Below are 18,933 nucleotides of genomic sequence, written 5' to 3' on the forward strand. Positions count from 1 at the left end.
TTTACAGAAGGCAAGGATTAGCACGACTCAGCAGCTAGGAGAGCTCTGGAAACGTAGTTAAACCTCAGCAGCTTTGCTTTATTGTTGCTGGGGGGTAACATCAGCTGCTTCATAGGGCTGTTGTGAGGCTTGAGTGCGGAGCAATGAAGTTGGGAGCATGTACTCTTGGGATGGGAAAGAGAACAAGACAGAGAGGGCCTCCTTCCTCACGGGCTGCATGAGCCCTGGGGAAGAGGGGGCATATGTGTGTGGGTGCTTAGCACAGTCCTGAGAACTTAACCCCATCACCTATAGCTTCTGCAATTGCCATATTACTGTGCTATCATTTATTGTGATTCTACTCCGGGACTTGATTCTTCCCAAAGGCAACCCTGTCCCCATCTCCCTCCACTCCCCACAGACCAGGGTGGCGGGGCCGGGTGAACTCCGTGCAGTCTGCATAGCTTGGAAATTATAGCCAACTGGGGGAAGGTTGGGAGAAGGTAGCCTTTCTCCAATGAAGGGAAAGTTGGAGCGGAGCAGTGGAGTGGAAAGCCTGGCCTAGCTTTGGACAGTGAACAGCCTCAGGAGACGAAGCTCAGTATCTGCTGAGGCCTGCTGGGGGGTTTGGGGTGTGTGTGAAGGGTGTTGGCTTTACTGCTAAGCCCACAGTTGAGGCCAGAAGAAGACAGAAGGGTCTTTGTGCATGCTGAAAGGGCTGTGTGTATCTACCCCAGCCTTCCCTGGCCACAAGAACTCCTTGCAGTCAAACACACACACACACACACACACACACACACACACACACACACAGCAAGCCCAGTCACAGCCGCTAAGCATAAACACCTGCACACACCCACCCTGCCATGGCCTGAGTCCTGGGCCTGTTACCGTGGCAACAATGCCTTTGCATGGGCATGTTTGGGTGTCTTAAATCCTCTGGGAGCAGAATTATTCTCAGGTTGAGTGTGGAGGCAACACCCTGGCCCCTGCATGCATGTTCCAAAAGAACCCCGTCATAAACCAAACTTCTCTCACCACCCAGGGGAGTGGCCAGCTGGCCGTGTTCCAGAATTAACTGAGACCTTTCTATAGGAAGGGCCCTCCTTCACACTTGGAGCCTTCTTCGTCTGGCCCCAGCCCTCCCCCTCCAGGACCAGCTTCCCTCCAGTCTACCCAGAGTAGGGCCTCACATGCGGCTGCTGGGCGGGATCTTGCGTCCATCACGGAACCAGGTCACCTGAGGCCGGGGGAAGCTTGAGATGCGAGGTGCTCGGATGACAGCAGCTTCTCCGTGGGACACACTCTGATGCTTCTCGCCTTCTTCAAAGCTCCCCATGTCTGGAGAGAGAGAGAGAGAGAGAGAGAGAGAGAGAGAGAGGGAGAGAGGAGGTGCAGAGGTCAGGGGTGAACCCAGTCACAGGGACTGCCCGGCAGAGAAAAGAATGGCTATGAAGAAAGGGCTACCTCTCTTGGAGTTCCCTCCATCCCATCAGGCGTGCCCAGCCGTGCCCTCCCCTGGCTGCACGCACTCCAGGAGAGCTAGAATACAGGCCAACACGTTCATAGACGATGTGGCTGTCACAGGACATGAGAGTGAACACTTCCGCTAGTAGTCTGTGTGATGTGCCCTGCTTTGACATTTAGGTTTTGTGTAATTTGTACCCATGTATCCTTGACTCGATTAATTCAGCCAACAGCCACAAGAGGCTTATCCTTATTTCACACATTTTTACAATGGGGGAAAAAAAACCCTGCTCAGACTGGCTCAGCTAAATTAATTAACCCGTCTAAGGTCAGATAGCTGGCAAGGAACAGAGCCAGGATTTGAACTCAGATCCCGAACCATGGAATTAGGTTGCCCTTTCCCCGTCCCTGCCTGGTGAGACTATTTCAGTATAGCACGGGATTAGGCTGTGGTGTCTTGGGTCTGGACCTCTGTGCCCTTAGGCAGAGGGAAGGATGCACAGGTCGGAATGAGTGAGGCCTCCCCTGAACAGAAACACTCTGCTGCTCTTTTAAAAGCACGCCTAGCCCTTGGCAGATAAGCGGAAACGCTGCTCCTGGCCCTGTTCTTCTATGAGTCAGGAAGAAAACAGAGGTCGTGTGTGTGTGTCCAGCCTGCCTGCTGGCTGAAGGGACTGGCTCTCACAACAGTGTCTTTGGGGGTGGGCTTTGGGATGCAGTAATTGGACTTCCGTCACCTTGGCAATGAATGTGCATCCTTGAGACTGCAAGTGTGATGCATGAGGCCACAGCACAGGTACCCTGGGCACCTTGAGGCACACAGAGTGAACCCCCTGGACCTGCCTGGTCAGAACCCATTGTCTCTCATGATACCCGGGGAAGAGCATCCTCATTCACCTGTGACACCATTGGTCAGCTGTGTATTAGGAGCGCCTGAATTGAAAGATGCTTTTGGGATTACCCCCCACCCCCTACACACACACAAAGCTTCCCATTTCTTTGGTATGGAGTACGGATGATGATACTTCCTGTTAGTCCCCACCCCACCCTTTAATCTAGTACTGTGACGTGCTTTGACCTGGGCTTGTCAGACCAGCAGGCCTCCATGTACTGGGGGTTCAGAGTATGGCTTATGACACTTTAGTTTTTCTTTCACCCAGGGTCCCCCTCCTAACTACAAGAACACATTCCTATGGTGACAGAAGCTGCTTGTCAGCTCCTAACACCATGGCCTCTTTCCTGTCCTCGGTCAGCCTGGTCCTCCACCTGGCTCAGGGGCCCCTTTAGGACCCTCTTGTTTCTCTAGAGTGGGTGGGGTCCAGGTACCAGTATTTCTGAAGTGTCTCAGACATGAGTCAAGATGGCTGCATTGGCTGGAGGCAGCCCTGGGTCCTTGGCGAACCCACCAGGGTACTCCCCATTTCCTGCTTTCCTGGGATGTGGGGAAAGCCCATGAACCAATGAACTCCTGATTTCATTGCTGGCAGAGGCACCTCCAAATGCTGGCACACTCCAGTGCAAGGCTGCTGGCACACCAGCTCATTTTCTCTAGCCTGGGCTTGTCCCTCTTAGGCACCCTGATCCACTGGTGGCTCACCTGACGTTGACCATGACCTCTCTGCAAATAACTCCCATGTCTCCAGCTCCAATTTGTCCCTGGACTCCAAGGGAATAGTCTGCTGTGGGTGGGGTGGGGGGGTGGGTCGGTGAGGGGTGCATGCTGGGAATGTAGGGGAGATCTTGCTACCTCCTCAACAAGCTCTACCTTTTGTCTTGTTTATTGTTCTATATCTGTCCCTTTGACCCACTCACTTGAGCTCAAATCCTTGGCATCATTGGTGTTTCCTTCCCTATTCCCCACAAAGTCCTTTGATGCTGGTGCTGTCTCATGAACCAAGGCCCTCCCAACAGGTTAGTCCATTCTGTGGGCCTCTGACTTCTGATCTACATTTAGATCACCCCCTCCCTGTCCCCCCCCCCTCCACACTGTCCTGGGCTTTTTATTGTTGTTGTTGTTGACTCATTTTGAGCCAATGGGGTCTCTTTATTGCCCCAGGGAAGTCTTGATCCTCTTTGTCTGTATTCAAGGTCCTCCATAACTAGACCGGGACCAACCTTGCTTGCTTTAATGCCCACAGATCACCTTGCCACCATGAGTGACATACACCCTACTTCCCACAGCCAGGCTTTGTTTTTGCTAGGCACCTGCCTAGAATGCCAGTAGGATGAGCCATAGTTCAGCCCAGTACCATGGCTCTCCAGCACCCCGCATAATGGAACCAACTTAGTGTTTTAAAAGAGAAGAGCTGGCGATGGCACCCTTATTTTAACTTTGGCAGGTGCTGTATAAATTATAGTAGCTTTGGAGACATCAAAGGTCGAGTTCAAATCCTAGCCCCATACGTCTCCAAGTCTCTGACCCTTGACCTCATGGAACTAAAATCTCCTCTCTTATAAAAGTGAAATACAAGGCTACTGTCCTCGTGGGCTGTACTGAAGAAGTGAGCTGATGTGTATGCTCCAGATTGCATCTCCCCAAAGGTGCCTGAATCAATATTTACCCTTTTCCCACATGCTCTTATTACACTGTGACTCACACTTCTCCCACATATACCCTCCCCTTGAGTCTTGGGAGCTTAAGACTGCTCTATCAATAGAACATGCTGGAAGCAGTGGTTTTAAAGGTGAGGCTAGTCAAAGGAGACAGCATTCTACCTGGCTCTACTTGCCAGATAGCCACCCTTCGAATCCAGCCACCATGTTGTGAGGACTCTCAACGGAGTGTGTGTGGAGATACCTTGGTGGGGGAGAACTGAGGTCCCCAGGTGATTAGCACCAACACTAGATTCCTGGATGAACACCTGGGATTTCACCCGCAGCCCGTTCCTGCCACAGACACCACAGGTGCCACCAAGCGGGACTGGCTGTGTCTTGTCCTCACGGTGCCCTGTCCAGACTCCAGACTCACAGACCACGTGAGCGTTCCAATATCGCTCTGCAGCATGGTGTCTTGGGGTCATTTGTTATGTAGCCATAAAAACAGAAAGAGTGTGTAAAACTGCCAAATAAGTATATCTAATATTTTCAGCACTTAAATGCTAGAATCCTGTACATTTTTCATGATTTAGTGTAAACATTACCTCCTCAACAAAGATTATCCCCAAACCATCCAAATGGAATGAAAATCCTGCATTTACCCTATTCTGGGTTTCTTTCCGGACAGCCTGTATATGCATTATTTCATTTGAGCCTCTGATAACGTGACAACCTAGATTTTAACAAATATGCATTTTTAGTTGTTTATTAATTCCTATTACTTGGCCCTATCTATAAAAAAAATCACATCAATAAATCATGCTGACTTTAGTTCTTATAATAATTTTTATCTATTTTAAAAAAACTTTTCACAGAACTCAGAAGATAGATTTAAACAATTTAAAGCAATTTCATGATAATAGTGTTTCCTTCTCCACACTCTCTCTTGTTTTATTAGCTCCATTTGGTCTGTGAGGAAATGAAGGTTCATGGAGAGGAAGCGGCTGATCCAACATTAAGCAGTTACGGCCCAGCGCGGTGCCACCTCCCTTGGCACCCCACCCCCCACCCCTGACCTCTGTGCTGTCTGTATTCTCCTGTGCTCTTTCCTCCCTCCTCCTGGGTGATCAGCATGGGCAGGCATGTGGAGTCTGCTGGATTCATAAGCAGTTGCCTACCAGATGGCTAGGTCCTTGCTCTGCCTAGAACCACCAGCTCCCATGGAGCTCTACTGTGTGTCAGGTGGACTCTGAGGAGGTGCTGATGAAGGCCGTGGTCTCTTGGGGCTGGAGAGATGGATCAGCAGTTAAGGCTCACAGTGCTCTTTCAGGGGACCCTAGATTCAGCTCCCGGCATCCATATATGGACACACAACAATCTGTAACTCCAGTTCCAGGGGGATCCTGCGCCCTCTTCTAGTCTCCTTGAGTTTCTGCGTGGACATGGTGTCATAGACTCAGAAAGGCCCACACTACACATACCCATATAATTAAAAATTTTTTTTGTTTTTGTTTTTTGGTTTTTTTTTTTTTCGAGACAGAGTTTCTCTGTGTAGCCTTGACTGTCCTGGACTCACTTTGTAGTCCAGGCCGGCCTCGAACTCACAGTGATCCACCTGCCTCTACCTCCCGAGTGCTGGGATTAAAGGCATGCGCCACCACGCCCGGCTAAAAAATGTTTTTAAAGGAAAAAAAAAAAAAGACCTAGTTGTTGAGCTTACGACCTGGTCTGGTAGACAAGTCCACAAGTCAGTGTTTGGTGATATCGATGATGACTGGGAAAAAAAGGACAAAATTCTCTGAGAAGTGCTAGGAAAACCTTCCCAGGCATGGGAGAGGCATCTTTTAAGATGAAGCATAAATAAGGGGTAGGTGTAGCTCTGTGTGTGTGTGTGTGTGTGTGTGTGTGTGTGTGTGTGTGTGTGTAAGCCTATGTGTATGTGTGTGCATGCATGTGTGTACATGTGTGTATGCATGTGTGGGTGCAAGGGTGGGACAGAAGGAGATCGAATAGACAGCAACTAAAAGGACAGTAGGGTGAGGTTACCGGATGGATGGAGAGATGGCAGGCTGCATGGGTGAGTGGATGGATGGAGGACGGGATGGATGGTAGAGTGGGTAGCTGAGAATGAAGAAAGGGATGGATTATTAAATTATATCTATGTTTATGTTTCTATGTATATGTGCTGTTTGTATGTATGAGCAGATGGATTGTATGTAGCTATGTGTGGTTGTTTTATGTATAGGTGTATGGCTGTATATGTGGAGGAATGTATATATGTAGAGTAGATGCATGTGTGTGCGTTTGTGCATGTGTATGTGTATGTGCGTGTGTGATGGGCTGGGTGGTTGGATATATGGAGGGATGTGTGTGTATATATATATATATACATATATATATTAGATGGTTATATATGTATGTATATATATAAAATATGTGTGTGCATGTGTGATGGCTGAATATGTTTTCACATGTATGTGGATGGTTGTGGGTGGGCATGCATATATGTTTATGGTGGGATACACGGAGGAAGGATGGCTTGGTTAGCCTTGGTCCCTGTTCCACACAGATCCCATCCCCTACCCCTCCGCTGCACAGAGTCCGTGCCTCACCGTGACTTCCACATCCCAGGCAGCCCCTCCTTTTTAATGTCACATGAGCTCTAGGGTCTGCTGAGAGAGCCCTGGCCCAAGCAGGAAGCACCCACTGTATACATTTGCCCTTTTCAGTCCCGTGCGCACAGCTGGGATGTGCTGAACGGAGCAGGGAGAGGCTACTAAGGAGGCCAGCATGCCAGCGTGGGAGCTAGGCGGAGGAAGGGAGGACAGACAGGGTCCAGGTCCCCTGAGGAATTTCCTTACTCTCTTTGCTAACTCTCTAAACGCTGCTAATCCATCTACCCGCCCACCGTGTTATGCCCTGCAGGGCCTAGCCAGCCTTCTAGACAATCTCCCCCAGAGCAGAGGACTGTGGCCTGAGGCGCAGTGGGATGTGGCCTGGAGCTCACTCTTGATGTCTTTGTTAGAGCTTAAAAGGGGCTGTAAGGTAAGGATTCTGCTACTGAGAACATCCCCGCACAGACTTATCTTTAAATCCTGAGATGGATCATGCATGCAAAAATGAGTATAATTATATGTATAATTTGAAGAAGAAAACCAACACCCCTGTCCTGTCTGTATGCAGCACTTAGCACAGAAGTCAGGGCTGCCTCCCTATCCTACTCTACCCTCTTCTGGAATAACCTCTCTCTGCAATGCTGGGCCACCTACCTACATGTCCTCCCAACAGGGGTTCCTTGGGCTTTTCATGGCTAATTCAACCTAATTTTAAACATTCACCCTGTACATGATTTTTGGGGGGGCTGTGCGGTAATGTAATTTTGTGGCATTCCCCACTCTGAAATCCTGGATTTGAATTCAATCATCTTCACAGCTGCCTGGGATTCTGGGTCACATGGTTCTGATGCCGTGCGTAACCCATCTTGGCCCTTCCAGCACACAGGCTCTGGGGAGACCTCTAGGGTGCCACTCCAAAGATGCCACTGCTGGCTGGAAGGGTGTACACATGGCAATTTGACTAATTGTGCCACCCATGACTTCCCAAATCTCACCAATTTACCAATTATATATGTGTATCTCTCTCACATGGGGTCTGGATGGACGCTGGGCTTTGACAGTTGGGTGCACATGGCCAAGTATCTCCTTGTGGATTTCTATATTTATCACAAGAACAACACACCTCTCTCCACCAATCTCGGCCCTGCCTCAACCATCGGTGACTTCCAGCTCATTCTGAGCACAGTTCAGTGTGTCACGGTCCATCACAAAGGTCCCACATCCCCATCTTTCCCCTGATGCTCTTAGCTGCCCTCACTCTGCTCCAGCCACCTTGGCCTCAAGTATACCACAGGGCCTTTACACATGCTGCTCCCTGGCTTGGGGTATTCTTCCTCTCTGTGTCGCTCACCCACCTTCCTACCAGATTCTCCGTTACTGTCCTTCCTCCCTTCCTCTCACATGGCTCCACTTTTTCTTGTGTTACACTGCATTCATTCATGGGCCACACACACACACACACACACACACACACACACACACACACACACACACAGAGAGAGAGAGAGAGAGAGAGAGAGAGAGAGAGAGAGAGAGAGAGAGAGAGAGAGATTCATTTTCCTGGAGGGTAGCAACTCTTTTTCTCAAGACACGGTTTCTCTGTGTAGCCTTGGCTGACCTGGAACTCACTCTGTAGACCAGGCTGGCCTTGAACTCAGAGAACCTTCTCTGCCTCTGCCTCCTGAGTGGAGGGTAGGATCTTGATTGTGTCTCATCACTACCTGGAGCTGTGCTGGGAATGCTGTGGGACACTCTACAGCAACTGCAAGTTCTTTATTTTTCTGTTTTTCTCCAGGCAAGGTATTGCCATGTATCTGAGGTTGCCCTGGAACCCACTGGCAGCTCTCTGGTCCAGAGCCCTGAGCACTGACATGACTGACAGGCATATGCTACCACACCTGGCTAGCTACAGCCATTCATAACTGGCGTAAATATTCAGCCATGGATGCTCATGACAAACCTCTCACACTGCCCCAAAGTGGCTGCACAGTCCCCGCTATCTCATGCTTTATCCACACCCACACTGTAGATAGGAAACCAGGAGAAGCAGGGCCAACCAGAGGCCCCTTCAGTGATGCTCCAGTCCTGGCGACCACAGAGGAATCCTGAATCCCATGTTCAATGAGCGGTTGGCAGGACACTGATAACAAGGGACATGGGTCTGGACCAGAGAGGCCCCAGATGTGGTAAGAGCTGGGTTCATGGGAATCCAGAGCCAGCCTCCCTGCCATTCATTCCACCAGCTCAATGGCAGAAATTTACGGCAACTTTTAAGCTACAAAGAAGAGACTCTGAGTGGGGCCAGGGAGGGGGCCGGGTCAGGGGAGAGGTTTTATTGACTCCCCCTAATTGCAGTAATTAAAAACATGTAAAGGATTTAAAAAAAAAAAACGACTTTGCCATTATCATCAGTTGTTAGACAGCTGCCTTATTAATCTCTCCTTAGACCAAGAGTCACAAGCCCACTCTAGAGAGGGGCGGGAACTGGGGAGGGGCTTGCCAGCTCCAGGATCCCTATAAAGGCTTCTGGGGAGCAAGCTGCTTGAAGTCCCAGGGTCCAGATTCTCCCCTCCAGCCACGTCCTGTCCTGCCTGTGAGCGCAGCGGAAGAGGGGAGAGTGAATGAGGGGTTGGGAGAAACAGCAGGTGCCATTCACTCTCAGAATGGCGACCCAGTGTAAGAAGACAGACAGGGGCAGACAGACGGGCAGACAGACAGACAGATAGACTGATTGACTGACGGAGAAAGCTGGGAGAGCATGTTTTGTCTTGCACTTACAAGACAAAAGAGCAGGTCAAGCCAGATCTACTCCTCTCTCCAGGTGCATGCACACACATACCCGTGAGTTCAGGCTACATATTCATTGATATGTGTGCACATTCGCACACATGAATCTATGCAGTGAGCGGACACACCATTGCACAGACACATGTACTGCCACATTGAGGCAGACTGACCCAGACATATGTATTCAAGACACATGTATATGAACACACATTTGCACACAGACACTTATTCTTACAGACGTAAACCAAAAGGCAGATCAACCTTTATGAATACATTGGAACACGTGCATACACTCACATGCACATGGGCATGCACACTGGGGGCTTTCCCAGATCCATCTACCTGCAGGATTCTGGGACACAAAGGTGAGAAGTTAGTGTCCAGCTTAGTCTTGGGCTGTATGTGTCCTAGCTATGAATGCAGCCAACATAAAATCAGAACCATACTTTAAACACGAGATTGTGTGTTTGTGAGTTTTCTTTTGTAACTTGAATGCATGCTAGTTGGGAGTGAATTTTGTAAATAACAACATCATGTCAAAAATGTCACAACGGTGGGCATGCCTGGCGCTAAAGGAAAATGCCCTGTGGCCATTCTCCAGCCAGTGCTGTCAGCTTGCTGAAACTCAGTGTTGAGATCCAGGCTTTGCTCTTATGGTGCAAACTGAGTTATGGGCTTGCCTGTCCTGCGCTTTTGATCCCAGACATTTTTCCTAATTATCACACACACACACACACACACACACACACACACACACACACACACACGGAGGTTTGTCAGAGCTTTCTGTCCTCAGCCCCTCTCTCCACAGCAGCCTCTCCCTGGTATTTACTCACAGTTACTTTTCAGAGCTAAGTGGCTTCTCTTGTAAAATTCCAGCTCTCATAAAGATTTCCCACACTTCTGTGACCACCAGTGTGGCATCGGCCAGCTTAAAAGAGCCCTCGATGGGTCTCTTTTGCAGCAAGCTGCAGGTCTTTCAGGAAGCAGTGGGTGTGGGGAAAGGATGCTGAGTGCTTGGGGGTAGTGGTGTTCCCTGGGGTACCTAGAGTTCAGACACTGTCCTCCCCCCATACCTGAGGGAATCTCTCTGGACATTGGTAGCAGCAGGGAGGAAAAGCGAACCACTAAAGGCTTGGTAATGACCAAGTGCTCTACCCTCTGCCCCTTGGCCCCAGTACGTCATTCCCTGTCCCACAGAGGGTTACCGTCCTCTCACTGAAGCATCTCCCAATGCCCCTTGAAGACCATGGGACCCCTGTGTTGTCACTGTTCCAGGTGAGAAACCTGAGGGGGGAAGTAAAGTCAAGGCCTACCATGGCTCCTGCTGAATGAACTAGGGAATGACAGAGTCAAAGTCATGCTTTGTTGCAGGAAGTGCTTGACTTTCCAGTATTGTCACAGAGAAATGGTGTAAGCCACTGACCAGCTCTGTGACCTTGGAGAGCTTCCATGCTCTCTCTGGGCCTTGGTTCTACCAGGTATAAAACAAAAGGACTGGCCTGACCATACAGGAAGAGCTCCATTGCCTTATAGCAGGAATGGAAGGCAAGAGTATTGGCCCGGTATTGCCCCAGTCCCCCACTGTACTCACAGGCCACTTGGACCTCAGTCTGCCGCTGTAGCAGGGCCCCCATCCGGTTCCGCACGATGCAGCGGTAGAAGCCAGCGTGGGTACGGTCCAGGCTGGTGATCATGTACCTGGGGGACAGACAAAATAGTCAGCAAATAAGTAAGGTAGGTAGTTTCAGAGGGGCAGAGGTCAAGTTGGGTTCAAGGTCAAAGGTCATGGGGTCACCTTCTTCTGAATGAAGATTAGAGAATGCTCTTGGGCCATGTCATGGGATTCCAGCAAGGTCCTTATTAATAAGAATGCGTGTCCCATAGACCACAAGGCTTTGCTTAGCTGTGAGGATTCAGTTTAAGGTCTTTGATTCAGCTCTGGCCATGCCTCCCCACCCATGGCCACATCTCCCTGCCCATGGCCACGCCCCCCAAGGCTGCTCTGTTAGAGGCAGGTTTCCTCTACCTGCTTATGACTCACTGAGAGAGATGGAGGCATTTGGTTTTTGGCCAGGTGCAGAGCTGTGTTGTAAGTATTAATCAGAAGAGACAGATGACAGAAGCGGGAGAATTTACACATCTCTCCAAGTGTTCTCCATCAGTTCTTCCCTTATACTACATACAGTGCTGCACAGTGGAGCTGGGGACACAGCCTGCTGAGCCTGACTCAGAGCCGAGCCTCCAGTCAGCTCATCAGGCACTTGTCACCCACAGAACCACGGGGATGGCATTGGTGGGCAGGGGGCTGGAGAGCAGGTACATGGCAAACTTGCCTCACAGAGAGGCAGGGATGATGCAGGCCAGTGAAGAGGCTGCTACCAGCGAGATACTAGGTAAGTGGGAACTTTCCAGTGTTGATGGATAGTAGCCCTGACAGATTTCCTTTTGCAAGGCCAGGCAATGGTCCAGCAGAGTCCTCAGAAGAAAGAGGAGTTAGGGTCTTTGATATCTTTTCCCAGTTCTTGGGGTCCTTGAGTTAGTGCAGATACTTTGGTAGACACATTCAAAACCATCTATTTTCAGGGTATGCCAAGGCTTGGATGCAGTAGCTCATTTATAGGAGATGCCAGTTTTATAAAAGCTGTGGCGTGGACCCTCCATCACTGACATGACCATCATCATCACCACCACCATCATCATCATCACCATCATCATCACCATCATCACCACCATCACCATCACCACCATCATCATCACCATCACCATCATCACCATCATCATCACCATCATCACCACCACCATCATCATCATCACCACCACCATCATCATCATCACCACCACCACCATCATCATCATCACCATCATCACCGTCATCACCATCATCATCATCACCATCATCACCACCATCATCATCACCATCATCATCATCACCATCATCACCATCATCATCACCATCATCACCATCATCATCATCACCATCATCACCGTCATCATCATCACCATTCTGTCCCCCTCACCACCATCATCTTCACTCCCACCATCATCTTTGCCACCATCACAACCACTCCTTTGCTCTCATATTCATTCCCATCACTATCACCATAACTGTTGCCACTATCACTGTCACCATCATCACAATCACTCACCATAATCATCACCATCGTCACCCACACCACCACCACCACCACATCAACATCCTCACGTCACCAACAGTGCAATCACTGTCACCTCCACCACCATCACCACTATCGATCACCATCATTGCTATCACCGTCACCCACACCACCGCCATCATGACCATCATCACCACCTCCATCGTCATCACTGCTGCTCCCGCCATCACCATAACAGCACCGCCACCATCATCAAGACGGTTAACACCACTGTCACCACTGCTATCCTTTCTCCTCACGATAATCATCATCATTACTTTATCACAACTGTCACCATTATCATAAACACATCACCACCACTACCATAACTATAATGATAATTACCATCACCATTAACCATCATCACCGTCATCATCGTCACCGTTATCACAAGCATTTTCACCACTGTTATCACCACTATCCTTATTGTTCTTACTGTCTCTATCATCACCACCATGACCATCATCACCACCATCATGACTACTATCAATGTCAACATCTCTACTACCATACCATTGTCCTAATCATTACCCCATCCGTATTATTACTATCACTGCCCCATTATCATGATCACTATCCTCTCCATCACCATCACCCTCATCATCACTATTACTCTCAACACCATCACTATTATTATCCCCATCATGACATCACCATCACCGTTATCACCACCACCACCACCATCGTCATCATCATGATCACCATCCTCTGCCACTGCCAACATCACCATTGTCACCATCATCATCACCTTCCCAGTGATGGCTCCATCTGAGTTCCTGATGCTTTTCATACATTTCTTCATTCCACACAGCAGTTCCCTCCTCTTGGATACCATGGACAAGTAGTACTTTTAAAAACTGGGATCTACATAAGACACTATCAACTTCTTAACTTTGCCAAGATCATTAAAACCAATCAACCAAAGGGCAAACTGGATCAAGCAAAAAAAAAAAAAAAAAGCACTGTAAAACAGAAAATGATAGTAATATTATGAAGTGATGGAGAGAGAGAAATAAATATAAACCATTAGCACCCTCCCTCCCCAAAGATATATCTTAGATGATAAAAAAAAAAAAAGAACCTTAACGTAAAGGTAACTCACACAAAGATTTAAACTTAGGCTGTATGTGACACTCCCTACTAAGGTTCTTTCAGCAATCATCTGTACAGTTGAATCTGTCCCCACTGGCATTTGAGGGGCTTTGGCTTTGGTCCTCACATTAACACTATAGAAGGGTACTCGGCAAGCTGTTTCAGAGTTCCAAGGTCCAGACACACCTTGGCACTGACCTATGGTTTCATAGGTAAGAAGATGCAGGGTCTGGGTCCCACTGAGCCTTTCTATCTGTGAACCAATTCAAGGCTGAGACCACGCCCCTAAGAGGTCCACTTTCAATTGGGGACTACCAAGACACTGGTGTATATCGGAGCACACGTACAGTGTCCTTGAGCTCTGCAGCAGCATCCAGAACCTTCTTGCTACTGTAGCCTCTTGTCTACGCCAGCTGCCTCAGGTCTCACCTGTCCCTTGTCCCCTATTGGGGACACAGCACGGGCCTGAGCTCTGGGAAGTCATGCCTGTCTTTCTTCTCAACCCTGTCCCAGGTGCTTGCTCCTTGATAGCTGTGCCACCTCTCCTGAGCCAAGGGGGCCTTTGGGAAAACAGCTGGGGTGTTTAAAGGGGTAGAGTGACCTGAACATGTGGTAGAGGAAGAGGTGGGCTGGGAAGATGATCTCCTTCTAGAAATGGTTTTAGAAATGGAATCCGGAGGCCAATGAGACAGTTCAGCAAGCAACAGCTGGTGAAACCAGAGGACCTGAGTCCAGTCCCCAGGCGGAAGGGAGGAGCCTTGACCCTGACCCTCAGTTGGGTTTCCATGCAGGTGTGTACTCCCCCCCCCCCCCCCCCCGCACATGTCACATGTCACGTACACAATAAAAGGGAAAGAATTGAAAAGAATGGTATCTGGTATTGTTTTTTTAAAAGAAAGAGGAAGAAAAATAATGAGAAATGGCTGAGAAGTTCATAAAAAGATATTTGGCTTCTAAGATAATAAAAGAAATCCAAATCACAGCAAGACCCTATTTGCCTGTCAGATTGCCAAAGCACAAGAATAAGGGGACAGAGAAGAGGAACAGGAAGGGGAAGGCATGCCTGTAGGTTTGCTGGTGGCACTGGGAGTTGGTCCTCCTTTTTGGGGCAAAAATTTGTGGCAATTAGATCATGTAAATCCTTTGACAAGAACTTGCACTCCCTGGAGGTGGCTCTTTAGTTACACTTGCAACAGTGTGACAGGAAAAAAAAAATATGTACGCTGATGTTCACTGTATTACTGCTTGTGATAGCAGAGATAAACAAAGAGAAACAGGAAGCAACAGACATGTCCATCAAACCAGCATTAGATCAATAAATGATGCTGCGGTTCCTGAGTGAGAGAAGAACACCTGTGTGGGATGAAATAGAAAAGTCTCCAAGACACCCAGGGTGAGGAAAGGAAATCAAAGCAGGGAGACAGGAGAGTTACATGAATCAAAACCACAAATACAAGGTTGTGTGAGGGGCTAAACAACCCCAGAGCCCACGGTTAGAAACAAGGATATAATGTATCCCTGACTGTTGCTGTTCGGTGAAATGTTATTAAATCTTCAAAGGCTGGCTTATGCAAACTGACCTAATAAGAGCCATCTAGATATCTAGACCACTCCCTAACCCCACGTTAACAACAACAACAACAACAACAAAAAGTACATTTCAGGACATTATTTGGTATCATACCATTGGGTAAATTGAAACAGGAGTATATTTATTTATTTATTTAGTGTGTGTATTCTAACACTCATTTATATGCACGTGCATGCCCCCCCCCCTGCACACACATACAGAGGTGTACAAATATCTTTGAGACAGTGTATCTATAATGTTTCTTTTTTACTTTTGGGAGAAGAATCCAGGACTGAAGTTAGGGGAAGGGACATTTGTACTTCCTTGATTTTACGTTTTTCTCTACCACTGGAATCATCTTTATCATATACATAGATTGCTGTTATTTTAAAGATAAAATTTAAAAAGTGCACTTTGTGCATAGAATTTAAGTACACATTATAAAAAAGGCACCAGGGACTCGTTCAAGCTGAATTTGTTTGCCAATGTCAGTGATGCGTGGCAAAATTCAAACTTTAATGAAACGCCATTTCTGCTGAAAACTGATGTCCACGTTCTTCAGTTAGCTCCAGGCCCCGCCTGGGGTCATGAGGAAGGACACAGGCTGTTGGTATGTTCCCTGACCTTTGGGGGATGCCCTTCTGTTCCTGTAGTGGAGCGAGGCATGCTCCCTGGCCCTGCCTCTCTCATTCCTCCCGCCTTCCTCTCGCTGACTGCCAGTGTGCTCCTGCTCCAGCCTGGGAGACCTATTTCGTGCTTGCAGGTACCATTATTTAAAGTAACACTTCTACGCACTGCCTCTCTACCAGGGGAGCCCTATTCACAGCAGCGGAATACAGCTCTGTCACCCTGCCTGGGATGGCTGGGAATCAGTTAGCCAGTGTCTTGGTTTGCAAACTCAGCACACACCATAAGCAGCCCCAGTAATGACAGTAACCATATTCATTATTGCTATTATGTCCCCCTCTGTGGCTGCCAGGGCACTCGTGCGTGCACACACACAGACACAGAGACACACACACACACAGACACATACACATATGGAGAGAGAGACATACACACAGACACATACACATAGACAGAGAGACATACACACAGAGAGACATACACAACACACACACACACACACATACACACACACACACACACATACACACACACACACACACACCACTGAGCCACGGTTCTGTTTACTCCATCCTCCTGTGGCCACTTGGCTGGCAGGGAACGGGAAGAGCCAGCCCCGGTCCAGATCCATCAGGAGTGATCACAGATGACTGAGTAGCTCCTGACTGGCCCTGCCACACTGAGAGGAAATGTGATGAGGAAGAAAAGTGCTGGGACTCTGCTGCCGGGGAGATGCAGGCCAGACTTTCATTTGGATGAGCGACTAAGCTTTCACTCCTCGGCCTCCCTATCTGTAAAGTGGGTGGGATGGTGGCCATCTTGGATGTGAGCACCTCCAGGCACAGGGTAGCTTCTGCACAAAAGCTTGTTGAATAAGAGAGCAGATGGGAGGGCTGCTGGTGGAAAGTTCTGGGATGACATGGGGATGCTCAGAGGGGAGGACCACAAAGAGAGCGTGGTATGCCTCTTGTTCTAAGCACCAGGAGAGCTCAGACTTCCTTGCAGGGTTTCTAAACCCTTAGCCTGTCACGTCACTTTTCCTTTGATTCTCAAGGTGGAGCCTGAGCCAGCTGTGCACATCTGGATTCACCCAGCTCCAGACCCTTCAAAGTCTCACTTATTTTATTATAGGGTCTTTCCCACGTGAGTCAAAACTCAAAGAACAAAACAGAAACCATACAGAAGGCAGCCCCACCCTCCCTCCTTGCACCCTGGCTGTCTGTCATTGATGACCCGCAACCCACATGTGGGGAAATTCAGTTAGGAGCTTCTCAAATATGTTTTTGAAACTTCTTTTTACATATGCAAGCGAACTCAAACATCCGATCCCTCTCGACTGCCTTAGAGATCCTCCCATTGCCTTACCCAGCGCTGCCTTGGGCTTGTCACAGCATGGAGGATTCTTGTGGATGGAGAGAGCTTTGCTTTTTCTCAGTTAGCTGAGCCAAGGGAGCTGGGGTCAGAGAGATAGGGGAAGAGACTTTGGGCTGGGCAGAAAGCCACAACCATCCGGATGTCAAAGTGCATCCCTGACCTAACCCCATCAGACCCTGCCCATCTTCCTAGATGAAGAGAAAGGCTGGGGCAGAGAACCCAGCAGAGCCATGGGGGAGGGGGACCGGGACAGATAATTGGAATTTTAAGAGACAAGAGACAAGAAAGCAGGCAAATAACTGCCTAACAAGTGCCGCGTTGTCTCCAGCACTCAGTGGAACACACAATGCCCTTTTTGGTTGGAGTCCTTGAGTGTCACAGTTGATATTTAAAATGATTCTTACTCACATTAAATAAGATATTTCAATTCCACGAAGCTGTCAGGAAGTGATGCGGACACCAGAAGTAATAGGCGCGCTCTCCTTGTATTGTCCTGGTTAATAAATCAGACGCCTGGAGATGCATGCCAGATGCTCACGTGGAGGAAGGGCACGTGTGCACGTGCATGCGTGCCACACACAGAGTGTACTCCTCTACACTCACAGCCATTCGTACACACTACTGTGCACATATGTATATGGTCAGGGCCTACAAACTCATAGGCGTACATGTATACATACACTTGTGCGTGCCTGCTCTCAGTTGGTCTCTTTTCCTCATGAGAACCACGTTCAAAGGGTCACCGTGTCCACTGGTGGAAACCCTGTCCCTGCCACCTGCTGATAGACAGCTGAGAGTGACGCAGATTTCAGGGTCAGCAGTGGGCAGCTGGGCTCAAGGAGTGAGGTGTTCTATTCTCCTCCCATAGGGTTTTGGGCAGCAGGTAGCAAGCACCACAGTGTGTGTGTGTGTGTGTGTGTGTGTGTGTGTGTGTGTGTGTGTGTGTTTGTAGGTAGGTGTGTGCATGTGTGAGTACATGTATGCAGGCAGACAAGTGCTTGCAAGTGAATGCATGTGACCTCAGCCTGCTTACGACTCAGGGGACAAAGATGTCTGGGACCAGGCCAGTGAGAGATGGAGTTGGATTGTGTTTATTATTATTATTATTATTATTATTATTATTATTATTATTATTATTATTAATGATTTTAATTATGCACATACAGGTTTGTGCATATGAGTAGGGGTACCTGTAAAGGACAGAAGAGGGTGTTGGATCTGGTGGAGCTAAAGTTACAGGTGGTTGTGAGTTGCTTGGCATGCGTCCCAGGACTCAAACTTGGGTCCTCTGAAAGAAGGGTATGAACTCTTAGCTGCTGGAGCCATCTCTCCAGCCCCCTGGAGTTGGGCTTCAGGAAACAAGGCTTTGTGATTCACGGGGAGCTGTGGACATGTGCTGTGCTGTAACAACATGCCACCATGCAGCTTAACTGCCACGGATGTAAGAAATGCCAGCGTTCCAAGGCCTCAACATGTACGACCAATTCACTCCGGCCCTGAGATACTGTATGAGGCACGGCTCATAAGTGCCTCTGTTCACAGGTGACAAATGGGTCCCAGAGACAGAAGTGAACTTGTCCTGGCCAGCCACATAGCATGTCAGGGCGGTCTGTCATGTAGAGGACATGAGCCCCAAATGGATGTGTACACAGGAACTTGGAGCCCTTCAAACTATTCACTTTGGAGAATAGTTTGCCTGCTCCCATACACACGGGGAAGTGTGAATGAATAA

General features: G+C 48.7%; 1 protein-coding gene across 2 annotated transcripts in view; it reads right to left on the reverse strand.

The window, feature by feature from the left end:
- SDK2 (sidekick cell adhesion molecule 2) overlaps positions 1 to 18,933 on the reverse strand; it is a 286,136-nt gene that overhangs the window by 114,096 nt on the left and 153,107 nt on the right. For both annotated transcript variants that reach the window (XM_084750571.1, XM_084750570.1), the window contains exons 3-4: positions 10,978 to 11,084; positions 1,173 to 1,320 (exon numbers count right to left, since the gene is read on the reverse strand). In XM_084750571.1, coding sequence (XP_084606697.1) covers positions 1,173 to 1,320; positions 10,978 to 11,084 — 255 coding nt within the window. The remainder of the gene's footprint in view (positions 1 to 1,172; positions 1,321 to 10,977; positions 11,085 to 18,933) is intronic.

The sequence above is a fragment of the Acomys minous genome, assembly GCF_964271855.1.
Source record: "Acomys minous genome assembly, chromosome: 12".
Lineage (NCBI taxonomy): Eukaryota > Metazoa > Chordata > Mammalia > Rodentia > Muridae > Acomys > Acomys minous.